General features: G+C 37.2%; 1 protein-coding gene across 3 annotated transcripts; it reads right to left on the bottom strand.

Annotated features, from left to right (window-relative positions):
* Window positions 1-87: 87 nt before the first annotated feature.
* Window positions 88-25,591, bottom strand: frmpd3 (FERM and PDZ domain containing 3). 3 transcript variants are annotated; one of them, XM_053506263.1, is made up of 12 exons: window positions 25,546-25,591; window positions 24,125-24,229; window positions 16,034-16,141; window positions 13,404-13,535; window positions 13,067-13,186; window positions 12,849-12,985; window positions 12,018-12,144; window positions 10,529-10,618; window positions 10,269-10,448; window positions 10,033-10,168; window positions 5,682-6,545; window positions 88-4,617 (listed from the first exon to the last, which is right to left on the bottom strand). In XM_053506263.1, the coding sequence occupies exons 3-12, from the start codon at window positions 16,136-16,138 to the stop codon at window positions 1,895-1,897; spliced, it is 4,614 nt and encodes a 1,537-aa protein (XP_053362238.1). In that variant the 5' UTR covers window positions 16,139-16,141; window positions 24,125-24,229; window positions 25,546-25,591; the 3' UTR covers window positions 88-1,894. The 3 variants fall into 3 exon arrangements, with proteins under 3 accessions (XP_053362238.1, XP_053362236.1, XP_053362237.1); XM_053506261.1 differs by lacking the exon at window positions 25,546-25,591 and having other exon boundaries at window positions 88-1,743; window positions 1,864-4,617; window positions 24,125-24,207; XM_053506262.1 differs by lacking the exons at window positions 5,682-6,545; window positions 25,546-25,591 and having other exon boundaries at window positions 24,125-24,207.
* Window positions 25,592-25,865: the final 274 nt, after the last annotated feature.

Here is a 25,865-nt window from a genome sequence, read left to right as displayed (position 1 = left end):
AAATGTATAGTTCAAATACTGCTGGCAAAACTTGGATGAAAGAATTGAATTTTACTTTTCTTTATTGCTTTTAAACATGACCTTGCACATAGACAAAACACAGTGAGGGAAGACGCATTGACAGAAAACCCATAAGAACTTAAGATGGCTACATATACATAAAGGAAAAAAATGAAACATGAGGACAAGCCATATTTGGTGATCCAACCAAACTATAATGTCGAAAATATTTCTGAACCATGAGTGAATATCAGTTTAATGTGTTTTTATAAAAATAAACAGGTCACATGCTGTGTATCGATATATAGATATATAATATATTTGTTAAAATATAGGTACTATGTAACTATGATACATACTGCTATAAATTATAAACTATACATCCATGTGATATTTTGCTTTTAAAAAACTGAAGAATTTGGATAAATCTGTAGCACAGTTAGAATCATTTTAAAATGGTTTTAAGCTGCACAATCTCGTCCTTTACAACAGTTTAGTTAAATAAGAGAACAGTTTTATAGTTTTATGAGAAAATCTAACTTTAAATGTTTGGTTTTGTATTTCCTTTCACTAACAGTATAATGTATACTCAGCCTTGTCCAATAACAGTCATCCAGCAAATTGTTGACTTCATAGTATCCACACATCCATGTAAATTCACATTAAAGGTTTAAAATGTTAACATGCAAGACACCAGAACAGTGATATACAAGAGGCATGGTTCGATTATTCAGATTATAAATTGCGAGAGCAGGAGACAGAAGTTTTCAGACAGAAAAAGGCTGTTGATTTTATTAAAATATATAAAAGCTCTTATTTGGGCTTCTTTAATATACTCTGGAGTGCACAATGACCACATGGAAATTCAAAGTCATTTCAAGTTTGATATAGAGATGAGGACTAAACTTCCAAAAACTTGAAATGCAAAACTTTTTAGTCATAACACCAATACGTGTATAGATTTTTTTTTTTTAAATACAAGCATGAATCATAGAGCTGATTTAACAAACAGTTTTTCTGTTGACTCCCATAGCCTTCCATGATCACACTATTCCTTCTAAAACTATCAAAGCTGTGGTGAACAAAAAGTATTTTACGTGAAAGTACGGTGTTTTGTGCATGCTGAAGCAACTATTTTTTTCCCTTTAATTTGTTTTGTTCAAGCTCAGTGTATGATGAAAATAATTTTTATTAATTTTAATTTAGATCTCTGCTACATTGTATGGCCTAAAAAGGTGTTCCACCACCTTAAGATTGGGCCATGTGGGGTCATGAACATTTATTTCAAATGTGTAAATTTAGACTTTTATCGAAATGGGGCAAAACGTGATCTTGAAACAAAGGAAGAAAAAGTTCATATAACAACAATCAAAATTGTACAAACAAGCACATCAAATAACCATTGCTTTTACTATCTAATTCACGTAATCTGCTACTTAACATTTCTCTGAAATATGTTTGCACCAGGCATATATTCAATTTATGTAATAGTTGTCTGCAATATTTGTTTTTATTTATACATGATAATGTATTTAAACATAAGAACAACTATAATGGTAACAGAAAAAAGTCATTCGACAGTGACAACAATCGCTATGTAAGGTTTTACTGTGTAGCCCTGTTGATCATCCATACAGCAGAGGGCAATGGATGGCACTATTGTTCTCCCTCCCTGGCACAAAGTGCAAGGTTCTCAGAGGTCCTTTGTCTTCTGGACAGTTAAGCAACTGTGCTGCCACAATTCTGTAAACATGTCATGGCATTTTATGTAATTTGGTAGACATGGATGTAAAAAATATGAAAGTAAGTCAAAAAGAAATACAACTGATCATCCAAAAGTGTTGTATAACACTGCTGAGTTACCTTAAGTGATATATTGTGCAAAAACAATATGTTACTTGCTGGGCAAGGTTTTGATGGAACGAGTAAGAGAGCCCATGTTGGTGGAGGTGGGGAGACTTGCACTCTTTGTTGGTAAGCTGCAAGAATGTCCCATTGACTCCTCAGCAGCACGGAGAAGCAGAGTGTAGTTCACTGCAACCTCTTCAACCTTCCTTAAGAGCTGTAGCCTTTGGGTTTCAGATCGTACACCTCGTACTAACCGAATGAATGTCTGAGTTAGGCTGCACAATACCTCAAAGCTGGCTGTGACCGCATTTAACATTCGTGAGGGACTTTTTTCAACACTTGCCACTCTTCTACATGAGGCCCTGAACTCCTTGAAGCGGACTGCAAGTTCTTGCTTGTACTCTACCAACTTTGCTTGAGGCATGCGCGGTTCACCTTCTATCTGGGGACTGTTGGCACACTGCCGTAAAATTGAAAGCAATTCATTAGCATCAAGTTGTGCATTTAGAAAGCCATCTGGTAAGCAGAATGTTTTTCCCTGTAGTGTCTGCACTCGTGCCATGCTTGTCTCCAAATTGCCACATGTCCGCAGGTCAATCTCCTGTGTCTGTGGTTCCTCCTCCTCTTCTTCTTCCTCTCCACTGCAGTCCTCAGCATCAAGGACCTGCAATGTCTTGCTGACAACTGGCATAGCTCTTGAATCTAGCTGCATTCCTGGCAAGACTTGTAGGGGTATGGAATATGAAAGTTCATCTTTTTCGCTGCTCTCATCAGCAGCCTCACACTTGCGATAACAGAAACAAAAGGAGCAACATTTTTCCCTGTCTTCATTCTCTTCATTTAAACCAAGTAAAACCTCAGTGGTTCCGTCCCGACCCTGACGAACAAGTTCTTCACCCTGGATAAAGAATACTCCTTTCTTTTTGGATTCTACACCTTGAGTATGAATAGGTTCTACTGGAGTAGGAAGTCGTAGGCCTGTAGCCCTGACACGTTCCATTTCTTTCTCCAGACTTTTTGTTTTGGTTTTAACCTCAGCATAAAGGGGTGTGCTGTCATTGTCTATTTCCCCTATGCTGTATCGTCTTTGTAGTTTTTTGTAGTGTGGGGCTCCAGTACATTCTGAATGGGAGGTGCAGGTAGGTAAACATGATGTATGTGTATCGCTGAGTTCTCTTGACTCCAGGCTTGTAGAACGAATTCGTGTGGTTTTGATCTCCAAAGTCTGAGGTTGTGTAGCAGTCCCTTGAAAATGTGGTGATTTGGATTTTGCAGGGGGAGTTTTGGAGATGGTTCTCTCTCTGCCTCTGTGCTCCACTGCAGAACCTACTGGAGTATCAGGGAGACGCATTGCCCTACACATCCTCTTGCAGTCACAGCTACGTCTTTGCTCTCGTGAAATGCCAGGGACTTTCTGCACTGGACTTGTGCGTAGCTGACATGAACATGGAGTACCTGATGGGATGGGAGATGACCCTTGGGACAAGAACTCTCCCTGTGATGTCTTGGGCTTTAGAAGCTCCTCCAGGAACTCTAGTTCATACTGCCTCACTTTCTGGAGCTGTGCACGACGTTCATCTGTTTCCCGACGAAGCCGGGCAGGAAATGTAGCCGAAATTAGATTTTTAATACTTAGAAATGGAGCACTACGCTGGGACTTGGCTTTGCTGTTTGCTTGCTTTTTAAATTCTGCTCCTGGAATTGTAGCCCCTTTTTCTCCACAGCTTAAAACATGTGTTGTGTTTACCAGGACTGGTACACTTGTAGTGTTTTTCTGTTGCTCACCAAGGACTGTACATTTGGAGCTTTCTGGCGTGACATCAGGCACATCTTTCCCTTCAATTTTCACAGGCACTACTGGGGAGTACTTGGCTTGGGGTAGGACTTTAGGCTTAGTTAGGTTTATATCAGCAGTCTGAACAGTGCTGTCTTTGTTGGTAGATAACTGTAGTCCTTTGGCACAGGGTCGTTTATCATCAGTGGGAGAGGATGAGTGCAACACTATCTTTTGGGTTGGTTGGTCCTTCAGTTTCACTTGTTGCCCTGGTTCTGATCGAACTGGACATGTGCAGAATAAGTCATCAACTGGCAGTAGACCTTTTGAACTTGAAGGCTTATCTGTTTCACTTAAGGGAGCCTCAACATCTTGGCATACCTTTGTTGGGGAAATTTTGGCAGATGCATTTTTGTCCACAGGCAAGGAAGCAGGTAAGGCTTTATTGGTAGTTTCTGGGATTGTGTGGTTAGGGCTTTTCTCTTTTACAGTTTCAGAGACATTAGAGGTAAGTTTACACTCTTTCTTAATATCAGAAGTGTCCTCTTGTTTAGGGGTTTTTAATTTCTCTCCTGTAGTATGTTCTACAGAGCTCTCTTTAGGTTTCTCAGAATCTTGTTCATTATTTAACACATCTTCACTTTTACCTGGCTCCACTAGAGCTCTAGGGGATGCAGTCCCCTGACTAGAACTGACCTTTAATGGAACAGTTTTACTAAGGATCACAGACCTAGGTGGACAACCACCACGGATTTGGCCTACAGAAAATGCCCCTCCTCCAATTGCTTGTGTTGTGCATCCTGGAATTGTCAAAGGAAAGTCGCGTCGACTAAATATGCGGTCCTTGTTAATGTGGTGGGCCAAAAGATAGGCCTGATTTTGATGGTGCTTCATAGCAGAAACCATTTCCGATACATCGGTTAGCTCTGATGAGTTGGTCTCATGTCCTGAGTCGAGTGAAGATTCTGGAGTTATGGCTGCCAGAACAATCAACCCTGTGGGAGAACAGAAACGAGACAAAAACAAGGTCATGTTTGACATACTTGGTACAATATTCATAGCTACGTGTTAGCTATGACATTGCAATTAGCCCAGTTTTCTTAGATTATAGTTACTGTAAAAAAAAATTTAATCCCTCGAATTATCATTACAGCATTGGTCTTACAGATTTTTCAGCAAAAATACACTATGGCCACATTTCATCACATTTGTCTATGGCAATGCTCTTACTTTCACTATTAAACATCAATGTTTTTCACTGTTTTTTATTTATTTATTTTTTTTTTACCATGAAACTTAGCCATCCACATTTCTTACGCAAAGTTGACGATGGAGCACTATCCTTTTAGGTTTTGAAGGGTTCTTAACCTAGTTCCAGTAAGTTAAAATTTACTTAGTTTCTTTGGTTGGTGCAGCCCAATATTTTTACCCTTTTAAATTATCGACTTTTTTTGGACAGGCAGTGTATATACAAATATATTTGTGGTGTACTTCAGTAAAAATAGCGAATGTAGTACAATAAAGTACAGTCTATCATGACGTTTCCAGAGAAATGTTATGTTTAGACATTTATGTGAAGCTCAAACACTGTGTTTCTCTGTAAACTTTGTACACTACAGCTTAATAGTATTATGTCCCACATACTGTAGGTCTAGTTTCCTTTGTATGACAGTTAAGGTATAATTCTAGGTGATCATTCAAGCAAAGTTTGATCACGTTGTAGATGTAAGTAACATCAGTTTTGCATTGTAAAAAAAGTAACCAATTATTCTTAATGCATCAGTTTGTACATGATTACTGAGTGCCTTAAAAAAAAAGTGTATAATTTAATGTTTATTTCTGCATAAGATTGCTTTTAGGCAAAAATAGGACTTCACTTTTTGTAGCCAAATTGTAGACATGCCTTCTTGCAACACTTTTACACTGTATATTTTAATATAATAAATATTTTATACTTGTATTTATTTAATATTTTATTTAATAAGCTATTAAACATAAATTTATGCAACAAGTTGTTTGACATATTGCACTTATTATTAAGAGTACTTGGTATGTCCACCTGCTGTCTGTGGAGTCTGTTGCTGCTGATGAGGGTAGTCCTCTGATGCAGCTAGTGCTTCAAGGGCCTGCAGAGTAGACACTAAAGCATCATCTAGCTCCTGAGCATGATCTCGGACCGTCCTTGGTGCGACATTATCAATTAATGTCACAGGTACTTTCTCATGGGTATCTGCCCGAGATGCTGCAGCCGCACCAGTGATGGAAGCAACCTTGCGATTCTTTTTAGCGTCATCTTCATCTGAGCTATTATCCCGAAACCCTGGAGGTGGTGCCGCTATTGCAGGAGGAGGAGGTTGCAGCTTTCCTCCTCCATCCTCAATCTCCTCATCCTCCTCACTTCCAGGAGGAGGAAGAGCCATGAGATCAACAGCTCCACCTTCACACGAAGCACAGCCATTTATGCATTGCAAAGCATACTTCCCAGATATGCCTTTTTCTGTCATCATGCCCCCAGCCTTAAGTTTTGCCTTGCAAGAGTCACAGAAGAATCTTGTTGTACGCTTTGAGTTCTCCATTGTTTTTGCCCTGCCTCTGAAGCCTGAGCTGTCTTGAGTTGGGCTCTCTGTATCAGCCAGTGATTCAATGCTTTTGATGGTGGGATCGGACTTGGCACGTGAGCGGTTCTGTGACTTTGATATTAAGTTCTCATTGATATCCAGTTGCTCCTCTGCCTGCATTTGGAGCTCTTGCAGCTGCTGCTGCTCTTTTAAATGTATGTGACAGAGGCCAAGGTGTTGTGATGGTGGTGGTGGTGCTGGTATTTTTTGTGACACCTCTCTTGACAAACTCTCTCTCTCTTCACGTCGACTGCTACTTGACACAGAGGCCCCAGAGCGGGAATGAGGATGGGGGCTTCTGAAATCTGAAGAACAGAACCATCAGAAGAATTGAAAAAAGCAAGAGTTACATGGTAGATGGGCGTGAGTCCAGATGGGAAAAGCAGAGGCTGGCGGAGACCATATATATGGAGGCTGAAGAAAAGTCTTTTGGAATGTCATGTGATGTGGGCATCCTCACTGGCAGACCAAAGTAGATGGTGATAGCATCCAATGTATGGTTGAATATTATGGATGTATGTTCTGAGGTCAGAGCAATGAACAAATCCAGAATGTAGTTTCAGTTGGGAACAGAAAATGGATCAAACATTCATGGATTAATTTGAAATGAAGATGGAACGATCAAGAACAGCAAGAAGAAATGGGTGATTCTAATGACTAATGCAAGTTTCAGACAACTTATTAAACTAATAAATATTATTTTACAAAGTATTGCATGATAACTAAGGAGCATTCTTTCCTAATGTTAAAGCTGCTGTAAGTAGTTTGTGTTTGGAGACCCCAGAGTCGACTACACATCTTTGGCGTTCTTCATAAAACTGAACAAAATTACACATGCATTAAGTCCATAAGGACCACCTGGGCTGCATATTTTAGTGTTTTCCCTGCTCTTTCACATTTATTTCAATTCAGAAAAGGATGTTAATTAACTGATTAGATAAATCAGGTATGCTGGGAGCAGAGAAAACACTAAATTGTGCAGGGCGGGTGATCCTCGACGACCAAAGTTAAGAAGTACTGCAATAAGTGACATTGTTAGTTTTGCCTTGTTTTACAATAATATGATTCAACAAAGAGAAAATTCTTGTTGTGGCAAAACGCTAGTTCTTTTAAAGATAAGGCGTGATATTAGATAAAAAGTTATTTAGAGATAATAATGAAATATAGTCTATTTCAGTAGAGCTTGTTTAGATGGGTATAGTCTGGTACAGTATATGGGTGCTTTTTTTCCATTTCTTTCTTTTTATCAAATATGTTGATCATGTTAATAGCCAAAAGGTTTGAATCAAGTCTGATTGTCTAACTTGTTTTTTAGCAATGTTAATTTATTTTATACAATCACCTTTGCAGATTTTCTTGGTGTTATAATGGTGATAATATTTAGGAAGTTGATACTACCTGTTAAGTAGAAACAAAACAAGTCAGCACAAGATTTTAAACCCTTTAGATCTCTTAAGTTTCATCACCACTGAAAAGTTGCATTGAGGTTCACTCTTGTTTGGCTCAGAGTTCAGTTTTATTATCTTCTTGGTGCAATAATTAATTAAGGTTATTCTGCAGTGTAAGCCAGTGTCAGAAATGGAGGAACCAAAAGTTACTCTCTGCCATTTGTCATCATTACTGTATATACACTGCCAGGCCAAAATAAGTCAAACAGTCTAATAAGCAACTGGACCGTCTTTGCCTTAATTACGGCACATATTCGCAAGGATGTTGTTTTAGCAACCATATGCAACCTCAAAACATTTATTTCCATCCACAGTTTGACCATGAACTTGTATTGATGACTGAAGAGTCAAACCACTTTCCCGAAGTCTTTCAATCCATGTGTAAAAATGATGGTCAGGCTCTCAGAACCACTCCTTCACAATTCGGCCATTGTTGTCATCCTGGAATATTTTTTTTATCGCAACATAACATTGCATTGAGTCCAAACCTAACAAAAATGAAGCAACCACAGATCATAACACTCAGATCAAGCACCCATCACTCTGGAACAGGGTGCAACCAAGGAATTGATACCCTTTTTTTAATTAACCTCACTAACACATGGTTTTCTCATGGCCACACAACTGTTTAGTCCCAATTTTCCAAGTTCTCATCACATTGCGAGTTTGGAAATGCTTTTAGTTTTACTATTAAACATAGCAGTGATCTATTAAGTCAATTTCTTAAATGAAGCAATTTCATCTAGCATTTAAGTGATATCTTAACATGGACATTCATTAATTCTGGATTGGGACAGTCCTAACCTAATTCTTATAATTTCAGAAATGTATTTAGTTGTTTTCTTTGCTTGCTGCAGGCCAGTAATTTGGCCCTTGTGAAATCCATTTCATTGCAGCAATTATCCATTTAAAGACCCGAAGTACTTGCTTATTTAAATCCAACTGGTGACTTTTTTTTTAGCCGAGCAGTGTAGCCTGAGCTGTTTAGTGCAATTTACAATTATACAGTCCTTTAACCTTATTTATTAAACTAGATATGAACACATTTGTAATAGTGAATCATTTGTAGGCACTTTTACACAAGAAATTTGGTATTTATTAAAATATTCATATCCTGTTAGAGCTCTTGAATTTACATATACGGAGGTTTACTAATGTAAACCTCAATTCTTCAGCTTCATATGGTGTAACTGGTGATGAGATTGTGCAATTTAATATAATTGTATATGCTGTCAAGTTTAATTTGTTTATTTATTTCAATTGCACACACTACTGAAAAATTTAACACCCAGTCATTTCATATTGATATATAATAATTAAAGATATAAAATAATTGAATGCATACATTTCTTAAATCCATGAACTAAGAAACATAAGACTAGTTATTTAATTTAGAGGAAGAACTCTTTTTAGAGGAAGACTCTTCTTGCGCATCTTAATCTACATAAAGGTGTATATATATATATTTATATCTCCTAATGTGTTAGGTGGCATTATTAGCTTCTAAAAATATTACATTTTCCTTACAACTCATGTTTTTTTTTTAAATGGTATTTAGGAGGCAGCATTGGGTATTCTAGCTGACATTGTCCCAGACATTTCATGAAATTAAACTTTAACAGTTCCCTGTATAATGTGCTTGGTGTCCATGATTACCTGGTTACAAAATAGATTTCTTTTTTGTTCTCTATTTTCACATCAAGCAGTGTTCTTTTCTCCCCACTTAATTTTTACCTAATTTTGTACCGGATATTGGGATTTCCAAATGCTGCGACATTGCTATATACTGTAATAGTTTTTATTAGTATGAGCATCTGCCTTAAAGAAATTACTTTTATTTTTGTTGTTTTGTTCTCATGTTGGGTGTTCAGCTCTCTGTGACCATTTCGTTTAATGGAGTTTTTTGGGCATGGCTGAATGCAAAGCAATTGCATGACTGTGCTGCAATTTTTAGATGACTGGCAATTTGAGTTCACACAAGTATGAAAATAATCAGCCTTACTGAAACTTTTTCTTTTCAGTAGGTCTATTTTCTTTTTTCACCATATCTGTTTGACTGATGGTTATTAGGACAGGTAAGACCATGTTCTTAAAAATGCTTACAGCAGCTTTAAGTGCCTCACACTACATGAAACCAAGTACAATAATTGAAAAGAAAGGCTGCTCCTCACTAACTTCATATCTGCATAAAAGCCCAATTCATTTTTATTTTGTTAGTAAAGATTATATAAAAAAAAATATTTTAAAACATTTTGAAATCAGAAATAAAATATGATCTAGTGAAGGTAAGTATCCTCCCTTAATTTAAATAAAAGAGAAAAAAAGGATTTGACTACTACCATACCTGCCTTGATCATATGAGACTGACCAGGTGTCCTGTAGTAAATCGTCCTTTTGGGATCAACAAATAGCTTGTAATACCCCGAAATCAAACAGGCAAAGTTTGATGCATCAGGCCACTCCATCAGCAAGACCAGGGGCTGAAAAGTTAAAAAACAAATAACTCAAATGTCTTAATATTCTATATTCTGTTACCTCCATAAAAAGAAGAAAAAAAAAAAAAACCGTTTATTGCCATACCTTAGCCTCAAGGATAGCCACTTCTACACGGGCTACCCCTTGGTGCTCCCGAAAGAGCTGCACCTTTGCTACACGGCTGAATTCAGCCAAAACTGTTGTAAGGTTATTTTTCAGATCAATGACATGACTGATGCCATGTCTAGGCCCAACCAACAGTGTAGTGGCTGTATGTTTTTCATCCTTGGAGACAGAAAAACTGTGATTTATAAATGTAAGAAGTGAAGAAAAAGCAATTGTTATTCAACCCAGTTTATTCTTACCAGTCCAACTGTATGAAACAACAAGCCTCCAAATGGTGGAAGGTCATTCAGCACACGAATGTACTGTAACTTTCCTTGAAGAGGTGGCACCTACAATCAATCAATCAATCAATCGATTAAAACAGCAGGGGAAAAAGTGTTTCTAATCTAACTTGGCTAAAGACTAAAGAAACATACACTTTAACATTAAATATACAATATAATAAGTGATAAAAGAATTAAAATATTAAATCAAATTCAAATTTTATTTGTCACATACACATATTTAAAAATGATGCAAAGGAGTGTGTGCAATTTTTTTTACTGAGAGGGTCTGAACATCACTAAGGATTAAAGGTAAAGTGTCTTTCAATAAGATCTTTAGGCCTTGTACTGTACTGAAAACACGAGTTCCAACTGCTTGCACTTATTAAGTGGTGCATTAAAACTCAAGCTGCAGAGAACAGTATTCATATGGAAGCCTTGCCAGGCTGTTTTAACGGGGCAGGCAGGAAAAATATTTCAGGCAGATAAAAAGGTATTATTACTTTTATAATGGATAATTTTTTACCTCTACCTGAATATAAGAATGACGTCGCAAAAATGTAGAACTCTCAAAATGAGCATATTATTACTATTTTTTGGTCTTAGAAACAACCGAAAACAACAATAAAACCATTGTATTTGTGCAAGTTCTATGCCTATGTGACCATTTTAAAAAAATTTGAAACGTGTGTTATAAGAAACAGTACACGCACGCTGTATACACACGCTTACAAACACAAAATAAAATATGTTTTACATGCACACACAATGGTACACGCGCGCACGGATGTTGATTATACCAGTAAGAGACCCTCACTAAGACCCAGCAGGGGAGATGATTACCCACAATTCCGCAGTGCAAGAGAGAGAAAAACCATTGGCTCAGTTGTGATCACATGACGCTGGTCAAAACAAGAAGCGCATGCGTGATACATGATACTCGATACTCATAAATCAAAATTTATTAAAAATCTTTGCTCGTCTTGCGGAACGCTCCTAAACCGCGTTACTCGCATCCCAAGGTTCCATTGTAATGGATAAAATGCATTTAGCTTTAAGGGCTAAGTAGGCTTTTCATGCAAAATTAAAGATTAACTGATATTCCCCCTTATACTTCAATCATGAACTGTATGTTCCATGCAATTGGCAAAAGGTAATTTTACTGGAATGCATGAAACTTGAAAGCATTTTTGTTAAAATATGAATGAATCTACTCTTAAAAACAACATTAACTTAACTGGAGGCTCAAAATTTAAATATGTATGGGTTTATGTAACTTTTAGTATTAATCCGTTTTAGATATAAACATGGCTAATCTAATCTCTGGACAGTATTTTGGCTTCAGCAATACTAACATTACATTTAATGTACATTTTCTCTTTCAAGTCAAATTACTAATTATGCTTAGATATTTATTATCTTAAATATAATTATTTATGTTAATCTTTTCACATTAGGTCTGCACCTTGTTACCAGCAGGTGGAGGGTGCTGATAAGTCTTGAGAAGTTGGGAAAGGCTTTTGCAGACGTTCTTCTCCTTGACAGTTGGCAACAAGGTAAGCGGAAGGAAAGGTTCCAGACCCCATTCTTTCCTGAAAAAAGGTAAGGCAGTTGAGATGTCATGGCTTTCACGAATAGCTATTTTTAGATACACTGTGTTCTTTAAAGGTGGCATGGTGACACAGCAGGAGCATTGCTACCTCACAGTGTCAGGGTCTCAGTTTTTTCTGGGGTCGGGTTACTGCCTCTATGAAGCTTTGCATGTTCTTCATGTGTTCATGGTTCTATCATTGCCTCCAAAAACCAAGCATGTGCATTAGCTATTCTAAATGGTACCAACCTTCTCTGAAAAAAAAGGCATTAAACTTGACCTTTCCTAGTCATAGAGGTGGTAGCCTTAAGAGAAGTATTAATATTTAACCAAAAAAAGGAGAGTAAAATGTAATGTACTTTTAAAATATTAAAATGAAAAAATTATTATGGTGCACATAATTCCATGTGAAAAATATATATTAAAGGTACAAAATGTTTACTGTTAAAGGTATCGCAACAGCAACAAAAAAGAAAAAAAAAACCTGACAGTGTATTTCTGGCATTGGTCCAGATCCAATATCATTCTGACCAGGATAAAGCACTTACTGAAAATGAAAGAATGAATGTGCTCTTCATTGCCTTGCGGTATTCTTGTTCTGAGACCTCTGTTATTGTTCTCAAGCAATTTGATACTCGGGGCAGTATCTGTCATTTATGATGAATAGATTTACTGTATATTACTAGAGTTTGGCTTTGGACTTACTCCACATGCTTGAGGGAGATCTTCTGATTTGGTCTTGCTACTGACACAGTGATGTAAATGTGGAGAGCTGCCAGCTTGAGAGTTACATCAGATTTCCAGTCCACTCCGAATCGCTCCTTGATTACATCATTGCGACTCTGTTCAACATTATATGTGAGATGTTTCTGACAAGTATCAAATGTCAAATGATTTCTTAGTAAGTAGTAAAGAATTTCAACCTGTATGTAGAGGTACTCAAATGCAGCAGGATCCCTCCTCAGTAAGTCAGCAGGGTCTTTGGGGAAGAAGCAAATCCGGAATAGACATCGCATCCCTTGGAAATAGGTTCTATGTACCACCTGAATTAGTAGAACATAATACATTGTTTAAACAACACTCTGCTCTACACTATAGGTAACAAATGACCAAATCTAAATTTCATTAGTGCATGTTGTAAACGGCACTATTCCAGATCAAGAATTATTAATTTCAAGATCAAGAATATTTATGAACTTTCCAGGTTTACACACCTGAAGAAAGTGTGGCATAGGATTTCTAACACAAATGCAGACTCACATGAGACAGCGGTTGACTTTCCTGTAGCAGGTGCAGTCTCTGTTTGTGATCGAGCCCACCAGACTCCAAAACCAAAGCAAAATGCTCAATGTAGCGTAGAGAGAGACGGTCTTGAAGCGAGGATATGACATCCTGTTACAAGGAAGGAAGAAATGTTTTTTTCAAAGCTTAGTCAATATACATGTCATGTTAAAAATCTGTTAAATTATATTGAAATATAAAATAGAAACTTGGCTATGCTTGTTGTGGTGTGGGGTCTTATTTCATCCTGCTTCTATAGCTGGGTTTCTTGGGATAGACTCCAGATACACCACAAAACTGACTAGGATAAAGTCAGTGGCAAGGTAAAGTATGTAAACCTATTGGAATTTTAAGGTTTTCTGCATTAATTTATCATAAAATCTTCATATAATTCATGGGTACTGATAAATAAAGTGTGCCTAAAATAATATCACAAAAACACTTTATTAAACACACTTATTCAACATTCGAAATGGTGATGAACCCTTGGAATTAATAACTGCTTAAGCATTGTTTATGTTTGGCTATTTGTAAACTTGTGAATTTCTAAAGTCTTTGAAATCAATTTGTAACTCTTTCCCGTTTTTTTGTAAATTAACAGTTCTTGATCGTAGAGCCTTTGAAAGCTCTTTTAGGTGAGGTATGGCTTACATAAGCGTATTCCTCTTGTGCAGAGCAAAGTCACACAGTTTGAGTGGTTTTTAGCAGTCAGAGTAGCTCTAGTCCACATCCAAACTCCTTTTCTTAGCAAGACTCCAGGTTTGCTAACACCTGACTTCTAGGCCTAGCTTTTTAGAGGCCATTAACTGAAGAATTCAAATACCTTTTCCATTAGCACTATGAGGTTTCTACAGTTGTTCTTAATAAAAACATCAGAATTTTTTTATTATTTTAGGCACATTATATTTATCAATACTCTTGACTTACAAAATCAGATCACATTCCATTAGAAAACAAGGCAGAAAACTATGAAGTCCCAAATCAAAATAGGGGTTCACATATTTTCTCTTGCCACTGTACATTCCATAGAGAAATGGATTTACTTCTAATAAATTCAGGACATAAGCAGATAACAATTGTGAAAATATCCATGATGGTCCTGTGCAACAGTCAGAATAGAATCCTTAAATGCGAATGATTTGTAAGCGGACATAAAATGCTCTCACTTTGCTTGTGATTGAGATGCAATCTATAATATATATATATATATATATATATATATATATATATATATATATATAATATATTATTGATGTAGTAGAAAGGATAAGGGGTTTTCCAAGTTTACTAAACATATGTAGTGTAACAAATGGAACCAGAAATGTTTGAGCCTAGTAAACATATTTTCCACTTACTCCTCTAACGCAATAGTGTTATTGATTGGAATAAGTCGAGCATTCATTCTGAGCATTCCTCTTTAGAAGCAGATGTTTGGGGGTTCTTAGTATTTCATGGCTGTGCTTTGGAAAAGGTCTTGGAATAGAAATGAGGGAATCATGTGTTGTATGCAAACACTGTATCCTCAATACTCATGAGTGCTTCCTGCTGAGGCTTAAGCTGATTTGCATTGCTTTTACACTGCATCATGGATCCATTTTGATATAAAGTGAATAGAACATGTGTATTAATGGTTGATGTATGACATATTTAATAATACATACAAGTTTGCTTAAGTAGCCGCCTGTCTCTTGAATTATGATAAATTCTTAACATAGTATTGACTAAGGGGTAAATCAATGAAATTGATATTCGGTTTACTTAGTGAAATAGAACCTTGCCTCACATCTAAGCAGAACAAATATTTATCTAAATATTTAACTTTATATATTTTTTAAAAGGCAGATGTTTGTTGCTTTTAAGCTATTACATTATGAACAATAAGTTTAATACTAATTTTCTTCTCTTGAGCATAATGCTTGTCTTGTAAATTGTAAATAGTGACCCATAACCTATTCTATAAAAATAAAGAGGCTTTTGGGGCAGATGTGGTTTGATTAATGATTATGAATTGCTCAAAGTAATACATTTTATCTGTGTTTTTTTTCCTCCAAATTTAATATAAAATTAATCTGGAACAATTGCAGACAGATGCACAGGCTTTTTCTTGTTCTAAGACAATGGCCTACATCCATTTTCTTCCTTTCACTGTTAGAAAAGATTCTGAAATGTCTAATAATGGAGCCTAATGAGTCAGCGCTAAGATATCTGTGTTCTCCTGGTGTGTCGGTTGAAAGGCACTAATGATTTTGTTCTTTTACTTTCAGTCATGTGTCATTGACAAGATTGATTCCTTTAAATACCAGTCATTAATTGCACTACTCTGCCAAGAATTAGGTGCATGGTGAATTGAATGAGTTTAAGATTTTTAGTTCAGAAATGTAAATTTTATGAAATGGAAATGTTATGCTATTCATCATGTGTCATCTATGAAGTTTTGGTACATTATAGTAACTCATAGTGACTCCAAAAGAATTTAGTGTAGCAGGTTTTTTTTTTGCATCCACAGCTTTTTTTTATACAGCCTGGTATGGCATTAATTTTCGATGCTGAATGCACTGATGGCAACAAAGAGCAGCTTTGAAAACTGATGTAGTCAAAAAAATGCTTACCCTGACCGTAGTGCGGCTGTCAAAAGTGAAGGACTTGATTTGCCCATTTTCCAGGAACACCTTTAACACATTGGGTATAAGTAGCAACGAGTCGTCCTTAAGCATGGTCTAACATGGAGTAAAAAAAAGAAAGAAGAAATAGTAAAAAAAAAAAAAAAAAAGGCTAGTAGTTGCCGATTCCTGTAATAGAATAGGCTCTTGCCTAAAGAGCATCATATAATATACTTTTTTATGCCCCATAGGCATATTAAAATGATAGCAAAGGAAGGGAGAAATAAAAAGGCAATGTCAGTTACAGCTTGTGATGCAAATGGAGTGATGCCAGAATGAGGAGAAAACAATAGGTTTGGAGTCTACACAAGTACACTCTGTAACAATCAAAGAGCAATTTAATCAGTTTCTGCAGTGCATCTTTTTAATATGTATGCACAATCATACACTGAAGCTGAATGTATTCATGAAGAGCTCAAGGTTACCTCTGTTTCTATGGCTTCCACATAAATTGGAATATTTAACTAAGATAACTAAATTAATTAATTTTTTTATATTTGAATATTTATAAGGGATATTTTCTAATTCTGCTAAATTAAGCTTGTGAATATTATTTTTTTTGCTGAGAATATATACATATAGGAGCGAACAGAATTGAGTTATGATAAATCTTCTCCATTCCTAACAACTAGAGATTACTTGATCTATGATGTGTTATGACACTGATTGAGTACTTGTGTTCTGTACTAAATTTCAAACACCTTTTTTAAACTGCTCGCCCTCCAGCTTAATAGATTTCCCCTTATTTTCGGGCTGTAATGCTCATACTGTATGCACTCAAATGCAAAGTGAAATTTTTTATATAGCACTTTCTATTTAGGTAATATAAAAAATACAGCATTATACACATTATGTTTATCATACAGTTGTAGTCAGAGGTCTACATGCACTCATCATGAACACAAACATCATGGCAATATTGTGCTTTCAGTGGTTTCTGTGAACTGGTCTTTGTGTGTGTGGGGGGGTGGGGGTCAGAATGATTGTTTAATATATACCTTCAAGAGAATAAAAACTTCAATAATCTATAATAAAAAATTTGATGCATAAGGTTTAATTTACCTTGAATTTCCTGATAAAAACAGGGTCAAAAATACAGTATGTGTGCATACTGTACAAATATGTAAAAAATAAACATACACCCACTGTAATTTACAGATCTGAGAGAGAAAATGGCAAATTTGCACAATTCAGGAATATGTTTTTAGCCATTCCTAAACATCTGCAGATTCCAATGAATTGTGGCTGCACAGTAGCATTATGCTTGAGGTTGGGGGACTACCTCAGAATCGTTCATCATCACCTCAAATTAATAGCTAGGGGGTTAATAGTTGGGCATTATTGGGTTTTCCAACAGGTCTATAAGGTCTAAATGCTATCTAATATCCAACCAGGATTTGGTCAAAAGCTTGATGATGGCTACCAAAAGCATCTGCTTAAGATGAAAATTCTTAATGGACAATAAAAAAAATTGCTGCAATCATTTAAAGAAAAAGGCCAGTGGAAAATATTATTGCCGCTCCAAAAATGCAAGGTATGTGATGACTGAACTATTGAACACAGGCCTCTGAGTGGTGCAGTGGTAAAGCGCTTGCCGTTGGGGCATCCGGGGAGCGCTGGTTCGAACCCTGGGTGATGCTGTTTTCCTCTCACAGCCGGAGGCACAGAGAGAGCTGATTGGCCGAGCTCTCTCAGGGGGGAGGGATGAGAGGTACTTGCGCTCCTCAAACTTGCCCACATTAAACACGGCTCTACAGCCAATCAGGGGCGTCTGTGAGCTCGCGCACGCGGAAGGAGCGGCTAGCGCTTTCCTCCGAGTGTGTTACTCCGCCGCTAATGCAATCTGTTCGAAAAGATGCGGTCGGCTGGAAACACGCGGTTCGGAGGAAACACGGGATAGTCTTTGCCCTCCCGACTGAGTGGTAGTAGGAGCCTTAATGTGGGAGCCCCCTAGTGACGGGGAGGAATTGGCTACGAGTAATTTAGGGGAGAAAAAAACAAAAAACTATTGTACACATCATTTTACATGAAAATGCGTTGTACTTTAACTTGCCTATTTTCAAATTATTTTATAAAATTATTTATAAATAATGAGTTGCTACACAATGCATTACAAGCACTTCTTGTAACACAATACCACAATTCTCAAAGACACTCTGCCCCAGTTTGTGTAGTGCAGGGGTCCTCAACCCTCAGCTCCGGAGCCGCATGTCTTTCATCCCTCTGTTGTGGTTCTCTGTAGCTTTGGAAAATAAATAGTGAGTATTTCATTTAAATTTATTTGATTTTAGTTCATTAGTTTTTTAAATGTAATTGTAAATTTGAAGATTATGTTGATCTTCCAACATTAAAAAAAAATTGTCACTCAAAATATGCGTCACAACCGCTGATGTGCGACACCTGATGGCACGCAAGTTATTGAGTTTTTCGAACCCCAGTTTTATTTAGGGTGACTGCTAACTGCATGCTTCCGTAAACTCGATAAAAGGATGACGACACATTGAAGCAGAAAGGATGTTTGGTTGGCTAAGGGTGGGCATTTAAATTTGCCTTTTTATTTAATAAATATGATTCAAATAGACATTCAGTATTTTATTTGAAAGCAACCCCGCATTTTTTAGAGTTCACAATGTTTTTGTTACATGAAGACACAAAATTTAGTTTTCTCTGTAGCAGTTTATTGATTTCATAAATGCAACACGCTATATAATTTTTTTAAACATGGCATAAACTATTTTTGCCGTGTTATTTTAATTTTAGATGTCAAAAGGGTTTTGTGGCTTCCGTGTTTTGTTTTGTTTTGGTGTGCCAACCCCTGATATAGTGCATTACAAGGGGTTTGATTTTAATAATATGCAATCATCATTAATACTTCCGAAGAGAGGCCAGGGCTGTTCTGTTGTGTTTGCTTTACACTGAAGACATTTGCGTTTGAGATCAAAACCTACAGTCTCCAAAGTCCATTGTTTTTCCACAATTTGATCTTACCATCATTTATAGGTAGAGGTTAATCTTGGTTTTAGAATCAGTTATGTTGTATTTCTTTGCAACTCTACCTTTTTGATGCTTACTGTACATGAGTGCTTTATAGTAGTACATAGCCAAAAAATTGCAATAGTTCCTTTGATTCCAATTGTTTCAGGAGAGATTGTACATTCATCTGTTTCAAAATCTGTTTGTAAAAGTATTTAGTCAGCCACGAATTGTGCAAGTTCTCCCACTTAAAAAGATGAGAGAGGCCTGTAATTTTCATCATGGGTATACCTCAACTATGAGGGAAAAATGAGAAAAAATAATCAAGAAAATCACATTGTAGGATTTTTAAAGAATTTATTTGCAAATTATGGTGGAAAATACGTACAGGGAAACCTCGGATTATGAGCATAATTCATTCCGGAAGCGGGCTCGTATTCCAAAACACTCGTAAACCAAATCTAATTTTCCCATAAGAAATAAAACTCAAATTATTCTTTCTACAGCCCCCAAAAATAAATACATAAAAATGATTATAACAGAATATAAAGTAAAATTACCGACAAATAAGCGTTTCTGTTTGTACTGTGTGTGTGTACACATTAGCGGAGAGACTGTTTTATTGGAAAAACATCGCTAATTACACTCGCATGAGCGCATACTAACGGAATCACTGCTGTAAAGTAAAAAAACAAAAACAAATAAACCAGCATTTTACCTTTGAAAAGAATCGCGACAGAGGCAAAGAGTGTGTGTCTGTATGTGTGTGTGGGGCCGAGAGGAGGAGGAAGTGGAAGGGGGGCTGTAAAGGCAAGTGTGTGTGTGTGTATATGTGTATGTGTGTGGGGAGACAATTCCGCAGCGCAAGAGAGAGAAAAAACATTGGCTCAGTTGTGATCACGTGATGCTCGGCGTCAAAACAAGAAGCGCATACGTGATACATGATGCGTGGTGCTCGTAAACCAAGACAATGCTCGTTTTTCGAGTCAAAATTTATTTCAAATCTTTGCTCGTCTTGCGGAAAACTCGTAAACCGTGTTACTCGTAATCCGAGGTTCCACTGTATTTGGTCAATAACAAAATTTCATCTTAATACTTTATATACCCTTTGTTGGTCCAACGTTTTCTGTAAGTCTTCACAAGGTTTTCACACACTGTTACTGGTATTTTGGCCCATTCCTCCATGCAGATCTCCTCTACCCCTTTTCCACTGCTCTGGTTCCCGTGCCGGTTCCGTGCTGGTTCCCAATTTTGGAACCAGTGCCGCGCTTTTCCACAGAAAAAATAAGCACCGAACCGGCCCCTAAACTCTGCTGGTCTAGTTGCGGGAACCCGTGACATCACAAGCAGTGGGCGGAGTTATAGGAAGCGTAAAAAAAATGGCGGAGACCCAAAGTCCGTTAATGTGGAGCGCGGACAAAACAAAAGCGTTTTTTCAGCATTTTGGACATTTTGGACACGCCGAGATTCAGCAGAAATTGGAAAGTGCTTTAAGAAAAAAAAAGTGTATGAAGAAATAAGAGAAGAACTAATAGTCCCAGGATTTACACAAACAACTGACCAAATAGTGTATAAGCTAAAAAAAATGAAGAAAGACTTTCAGCGGTTATAACAAGTCGAATAAACTGCTTTTAGATACTGAAATACATTTCCATACTAGTTTGGAGAATAACCAGTAAACTGGCATCGGCCATGGTCGTTTCTGTTTAGTGGGCGTGGCCTGTGACGTATTATCATGCAACTCCCGCTGAGCTCCTGTCTAGTGTAAATGCGGGCCGGCACCTGCCACCAGCACCAGTGTAGTGGAAATGAGGTACTCTAGAGCAGTAATGTTTTGGGGCTGTCGTTGGGCAACACAAACTTTCAACTTCTTCCTAAGATTTTCTATGGGGTTGAGCTATGAATACTTCTTCCGAAGCCACTCCTTCGTTGCCCAGGCGGTGTGTTTAGGATCATTATCATGCTGAAAGACCCAGCCTCATTTCATCTTCAATGCCCTTGCTGATGGAAGGAGGTTTTCACTCAAAATCTCACGATACATGGCCCCATTTATTATTTTCTTTACACGGATCAGTCGTCCTGGTCACTTTGCAGAAAAACAGCTCCAAAGCATGATATTTTCACCCCCATGCTTTACAAATGGTGTTCTTTGGATGCAACTCAGCATTCTTTATCCTCCAAACACAAAGTTCCATTTTGGTTTTATCTGACCATATGACATTCTCCCAATCCCAATTTGGATGATCTTCTGAATCATCCAAATGCTCTCTAGCAAATTTCAGACAGGCCTGGACATGTACTGGCTTGATTAGGGGGACACGCCTGGCACTGCATGGCGACGAGTCCCTGGCGGCGCAGTGTGTTACTCATGGTAGCCTTTGTTACTTTGGTCCCAGCTTTTTGCAGGTCATTCATTAGGTCCCCCCAGGGTGAGATCTTGCGTGGAGCCCCAAATCGAGGGAGATTATCAGTGGTCTTGTATGTCTTCCATTTTATAATAATTGCTCCCACAGTTGATGTCTTCACACCAAGCTGCTTACCTATTGCAGATTCAGTCTTCCCAGCCTGGTGCAGGCCTACAATTTTGTTTGTTGTTTGACCAAATACTTATTTTCCACCATAATTTGCAAATAAATTCTTTAAAAAAAATCCTAATTTTAGAAAAAATATAGGCCTCTATCCTCTTTGAAATGGGAGAATTTGTGTCTGAGTAAATACTTTTTTGCCCCACTGTAATTAGCACGGTAAATTTTTTTTTAAAGCTAATTTCATGCAACTGTAATCCAATGGTTCAACAAGTTAAACATGAAATTAGTTTTTATAGGTACTATGTATACACAGTATTAACAATACAATACCTACAGGTTACAACTTAAAGAGAAAACCTACACTAAATGTGTTAGAATGGTGTTGGACCACAACAAGCTGTCAAAACAGCTTTAAGGTACCTTGGGTTTGATTCTCTGGAACACTACTGTGAAGAGTTATATTTCCAAATAATATTCCAAAAGATTTTTTTTCTGTTGGTGCTTTTGATAGTGGTTTAAATTTCATTCATCCATTGTCTATACTGCTAATCCTGTATAGGGTAGCAGCGTGCCTGAAGCCTATCCAAGGGAACTCAAATCACAAGGAGGTCGACACTCTGGATTCCCTGAATAGGGTGCCTACCCATCACAGGGTAAAAGTGTACACCCACTCACACACCTGAAATACTAAAAATGGCAGTCAGCCTACAATGCATTTCCTGGGAATCTGGTTGAAGCTGGAGTGCCCAGAGTAAACTTACAAGGCACAGGAAGTGCTTTATGCACACAGACTATATAATTTTCCCACCCCCCAGCCCTGGAAGTATGAGCAACTATGGAGGTGTGATGTTGCTCCAAAACTTCCCATTTGGTGTGTTTTTGCTTGGGTTGATATCTGGTGTTGATTCGGTGAGATTTTATTGTTAGCTTCAAAGTTTTGGATTTCTATCTTTACAGTTTCACCCTTCCTAACTTTTCTTCTTTTTGAACTGCTTCTTTCTTGCTGCTTTCTTTTCATGTTAATTTTGTTAAGGTGCCTGGTCTTGGTCCTCTGTTGACATGATTGTGCCACCATCATATGGCAGCTGATAAATGCAGGTGATAGAAGCAGATGGGCTTATTCCTAATAACACTTTTAGACTTAGGAATATTAAAATTAAATGATGAGTAAGGATTGTAAGATGAAATGATGTGAATATCAAGCCTGACCAACTCCCTTATATTTTCCTCTTTTCTAATAAAATGACTACTGGCAGGTCAGATGAAACGTTCCCCTAGGCTGTCATTTGCCAATCGCAGAAGATGGACTGAAATGATTAGGGCGGCTCAGGTGAAGTGGTTTGATCTTTACCGATTTGGGCCCTCTAGGCCTGATCAGCGAGCTTCTTCTTCCAGGAGAGCTGCACACCCCTCCCATTCTTCCTCTTTTATATAATGCTGTTCGCAGCACCAAAGGGTGTTGTGTTCACTCTTCCTTGCTTGCAAGGCAGATAAGAGACTCTATAGGACATAACCCATGGAAGGAAATGTTAACATGGGCACTATCGACCCATGTCCATGTCCATCTAGTGGGGATGTCAGCTTTAGCGCAAATGAAAAGCTACAAATGAATGGACTCGTAGAAATAACATTAAGTGTTACTGGAAAACTATGTTGTGGTTGGGTGCAGTGCTTCTCTGCTTTTAATCTAAGTACTCATACTGAGGTTCTGGTGAAAAACTGTTACCCTAATGGCATTTTCTTAAGAATAGTCTATCAAGTTGTTACAACTCAGCTTTCCTTATTTTGCCTATATAAAGTATAAAGACATTAAAAGCGGCTGATCAATTTTGGTGCCAGGTACATTAAAGGTATGGTGAATATTTTTGGTCAGTTTGCTCTCATTTGACCTTCTGGCCATCAGAAGCAGGGTACAAGTTTTTAACTGATGAATTATTATAATCTTGTCTGGCATTCAAAAGTTATTTGGGAATATCAGCTCTGAAAGCACATTGTAAGATGCTATTTCCAAAGCCTCTATTTTAATGTAAACTGGAGAAAATATGATCTGTGGTTACTGCAGGCTATGAACTATGAAAGCTCACAGTTAAAGGAACACTTAGGTGAGAGTGGGGGAGTCAAAACAGCTTAGAGGCTTATATATCATTTCGCTTAACTCCCCAGTAGGGTGTATTGGGTGCACATTGAGATGGAATTCATGCTTGGTCCCCTGGATAATGGATCTACAGTATGATGAAATGGAATAAGGAGGGTCTGAAATGACAGCAATATGGCACCTTGAAGGACACCCACTGAGGAACATATTAACATTCAAATTAACATTCAAATTTGAATAAGTCTGCCGTGGGCCACACGACAGTCATAACTAGTCACTTGACAAAATGGATAGCTGGCTGTAGTTGCTTTTTTGTGTTCCCCAGTATCCCATTGCTGTGTTGCTTGTAAATATTTTATGATTCTCATTTCAGAAACCACCCCAAGCATGTTACCACTGTTATGAATTAGGAAAAAGATGAGTGTGACAGGCAGCAGGACATACTGAGTCTGGGTCACTGATGGACACTTGCTCAGAAAAGCGCACTTTGGGGGGATTGGATCGCAGTCGAGCTTTCTTGGCTGCACTTATGAAGGCAGATTTAGGCGACTAGGAGAACAAAACATAGAGAAAGAAGAAGTGAATTGCTTAATTTCATCTGATCACAAAGATTCAAAGAACATTAGCAAATTGATAAACCTTGTATTTGTTTTAATTTGTGCTGTGTGGACACAGAGTATAGTAATAACATGCAATATACAAATTATATTAGTAACGTTGAACAAATTATTGTTGTTGTTTATCACACTACATCATTGACCATCCTCATTACCCTTAAATTAAATATCCATAAAGACTTTACAAAGAATAAAGTTTAGAAGGATATAGCAAAGAGCCTGGCACCTGCGGTGAAGGTCAGGTTGCCTTTATAATCTGCCAACAAAGCCAGTATGAAGTCCAGCATACAAATGTTTAAATCAACCAACTAAATACTGTCAACTCCATGGAACAACTTGGTGAAAGCTGTATGGTGAGAAATCAACAGTATAAACCATAGCTATGTTTAATTGTTGAAGTACAAACTGTTCCGTACACACATAATGTGATGAGAGCTTACAAGATTGGGATTAAACAGCTGAGTGGCTATAAGAAAACCACAAAATTTTATTGAGTTAAATATATTTAAGAGCTACAACTGCCAACAGCAGTGGTCACACCATGAATACAAAAGATTAAAAGCACCACAAAGGAAAATGTATATGTTAGATAAATGTAGGCTTTCCTTAAAGTATTGTAGTACACAATATTTTATAAATATAAACAGTTTCACAGCAGAAGTTAGATTTTTTGTGAAAAAATAGTTTTTGAGTCACACAGAAAGTATCTTTTGATCATGTGACAGAAAGAAGCGATGCAACTTGCTCATCACAACTTGCGCACCTTCATGTTGTGCTTTGTTTAAAACATGGAACTTTTTATTTAAGCTTATTAAGCTTATATAGCAATGTTCAAATTAAACATTTTGTTATAGACACCCTGGTGTGTTAGAAAACACTTCTTTTTTTTAACAAAGTGAATAAAAGTCTGGAAATGATGTTGATAAGGTTTTGCTGTTAATCTGTTCATACTATTTAATTGATTTATTTTCTTTATTTATTTATAATGGTTTTAGAATAATCATCACTACATGTTTACATTTTAGTTGCTTTAACTATTCTTAACATGCGTGAATGCTTAAGACTCCATAATTAGGCAAAGTTGGCAGAATATAGATTTATGGTGCTATTGAACATATAGCATTTCCCCTTTAAAAATTACAGAGAAAAGTAATTCCCCAATAATGTTTGAAGAGATGGCTTAGCAATAAAATTTTCTGCTGTGTATAAAACATATTGTATCGTAGATGAAACAGATGATGCCATCACCTGTAGAGGTTGCAACACAGTGAGAACAATTGAATCGTTGCAGGTCCTGTACAGAGAGACATAAAAGAAAGTGATGTGCAGCAAATCAAAATTAAGACATCTGAAATGAACTGATGCAGACACAGAATGCAGATTATTTAATAAATAAAACATAGTCAGTTAGGTATTATGACTATGCCCTTTCACATTGGGTGATAATAAAGGATGTTACCTTACAAGGTCTATGACTCTCTCCCTGGGTGCGTCACTGACGTCTTCTTCGTTAATGACTAGGATCTGATCACCAGGAAAAAGCTTGCCGTCAGATGGTCCGTCTGCAA

The sequence above is a fragment of the Clarias gariepinus genome, chromosome 10, assembly GCF_024256425.1.
Source record: "Clarias gariepinus isolate MV-2021 ecotype Netherlands chromosome 10, CGAR_prim_01v2, whole genome shotgun sequence".
NCBI classification, from domain to species: domain Eukaryota; kingdom Metazoa; phylum Chordata; class Actinopteri; order Siluriformes; family Clariidae; genus Clarias; species Clarias gariepinus.
The sequence above is the reverse complement of the archived record's forward strand: the minus strand, read 5'-3'. Positions and strand labels throughout refer to the sequence as shown.

Excerpts from the sequence above, each read along its gene's own strand:
- frmpd3 (XM_053506263.1), bottom strand. The coding sequence starts at position 16,138 with ATGCTTAAGGACGACTCGTTGCTACTTATACCCAATGTGTTAAAGGTG. Across the intron at positions 10,619-12,017 it reads CTCCACCTGCTGGTAACAAG|GTGCCACCTCTTCAAGGAAA; the intron begins GTGCAGACCTAA and ends GATTGATTGTAG. Across the intron at positions 10,169-10,268 it reads TGGCTATCCTTGAGGCTAAG|CCCCTGGTCTTGCTGATGGA; the intron begins GTATGGCAATAA and ends TTAACTTTTCAG.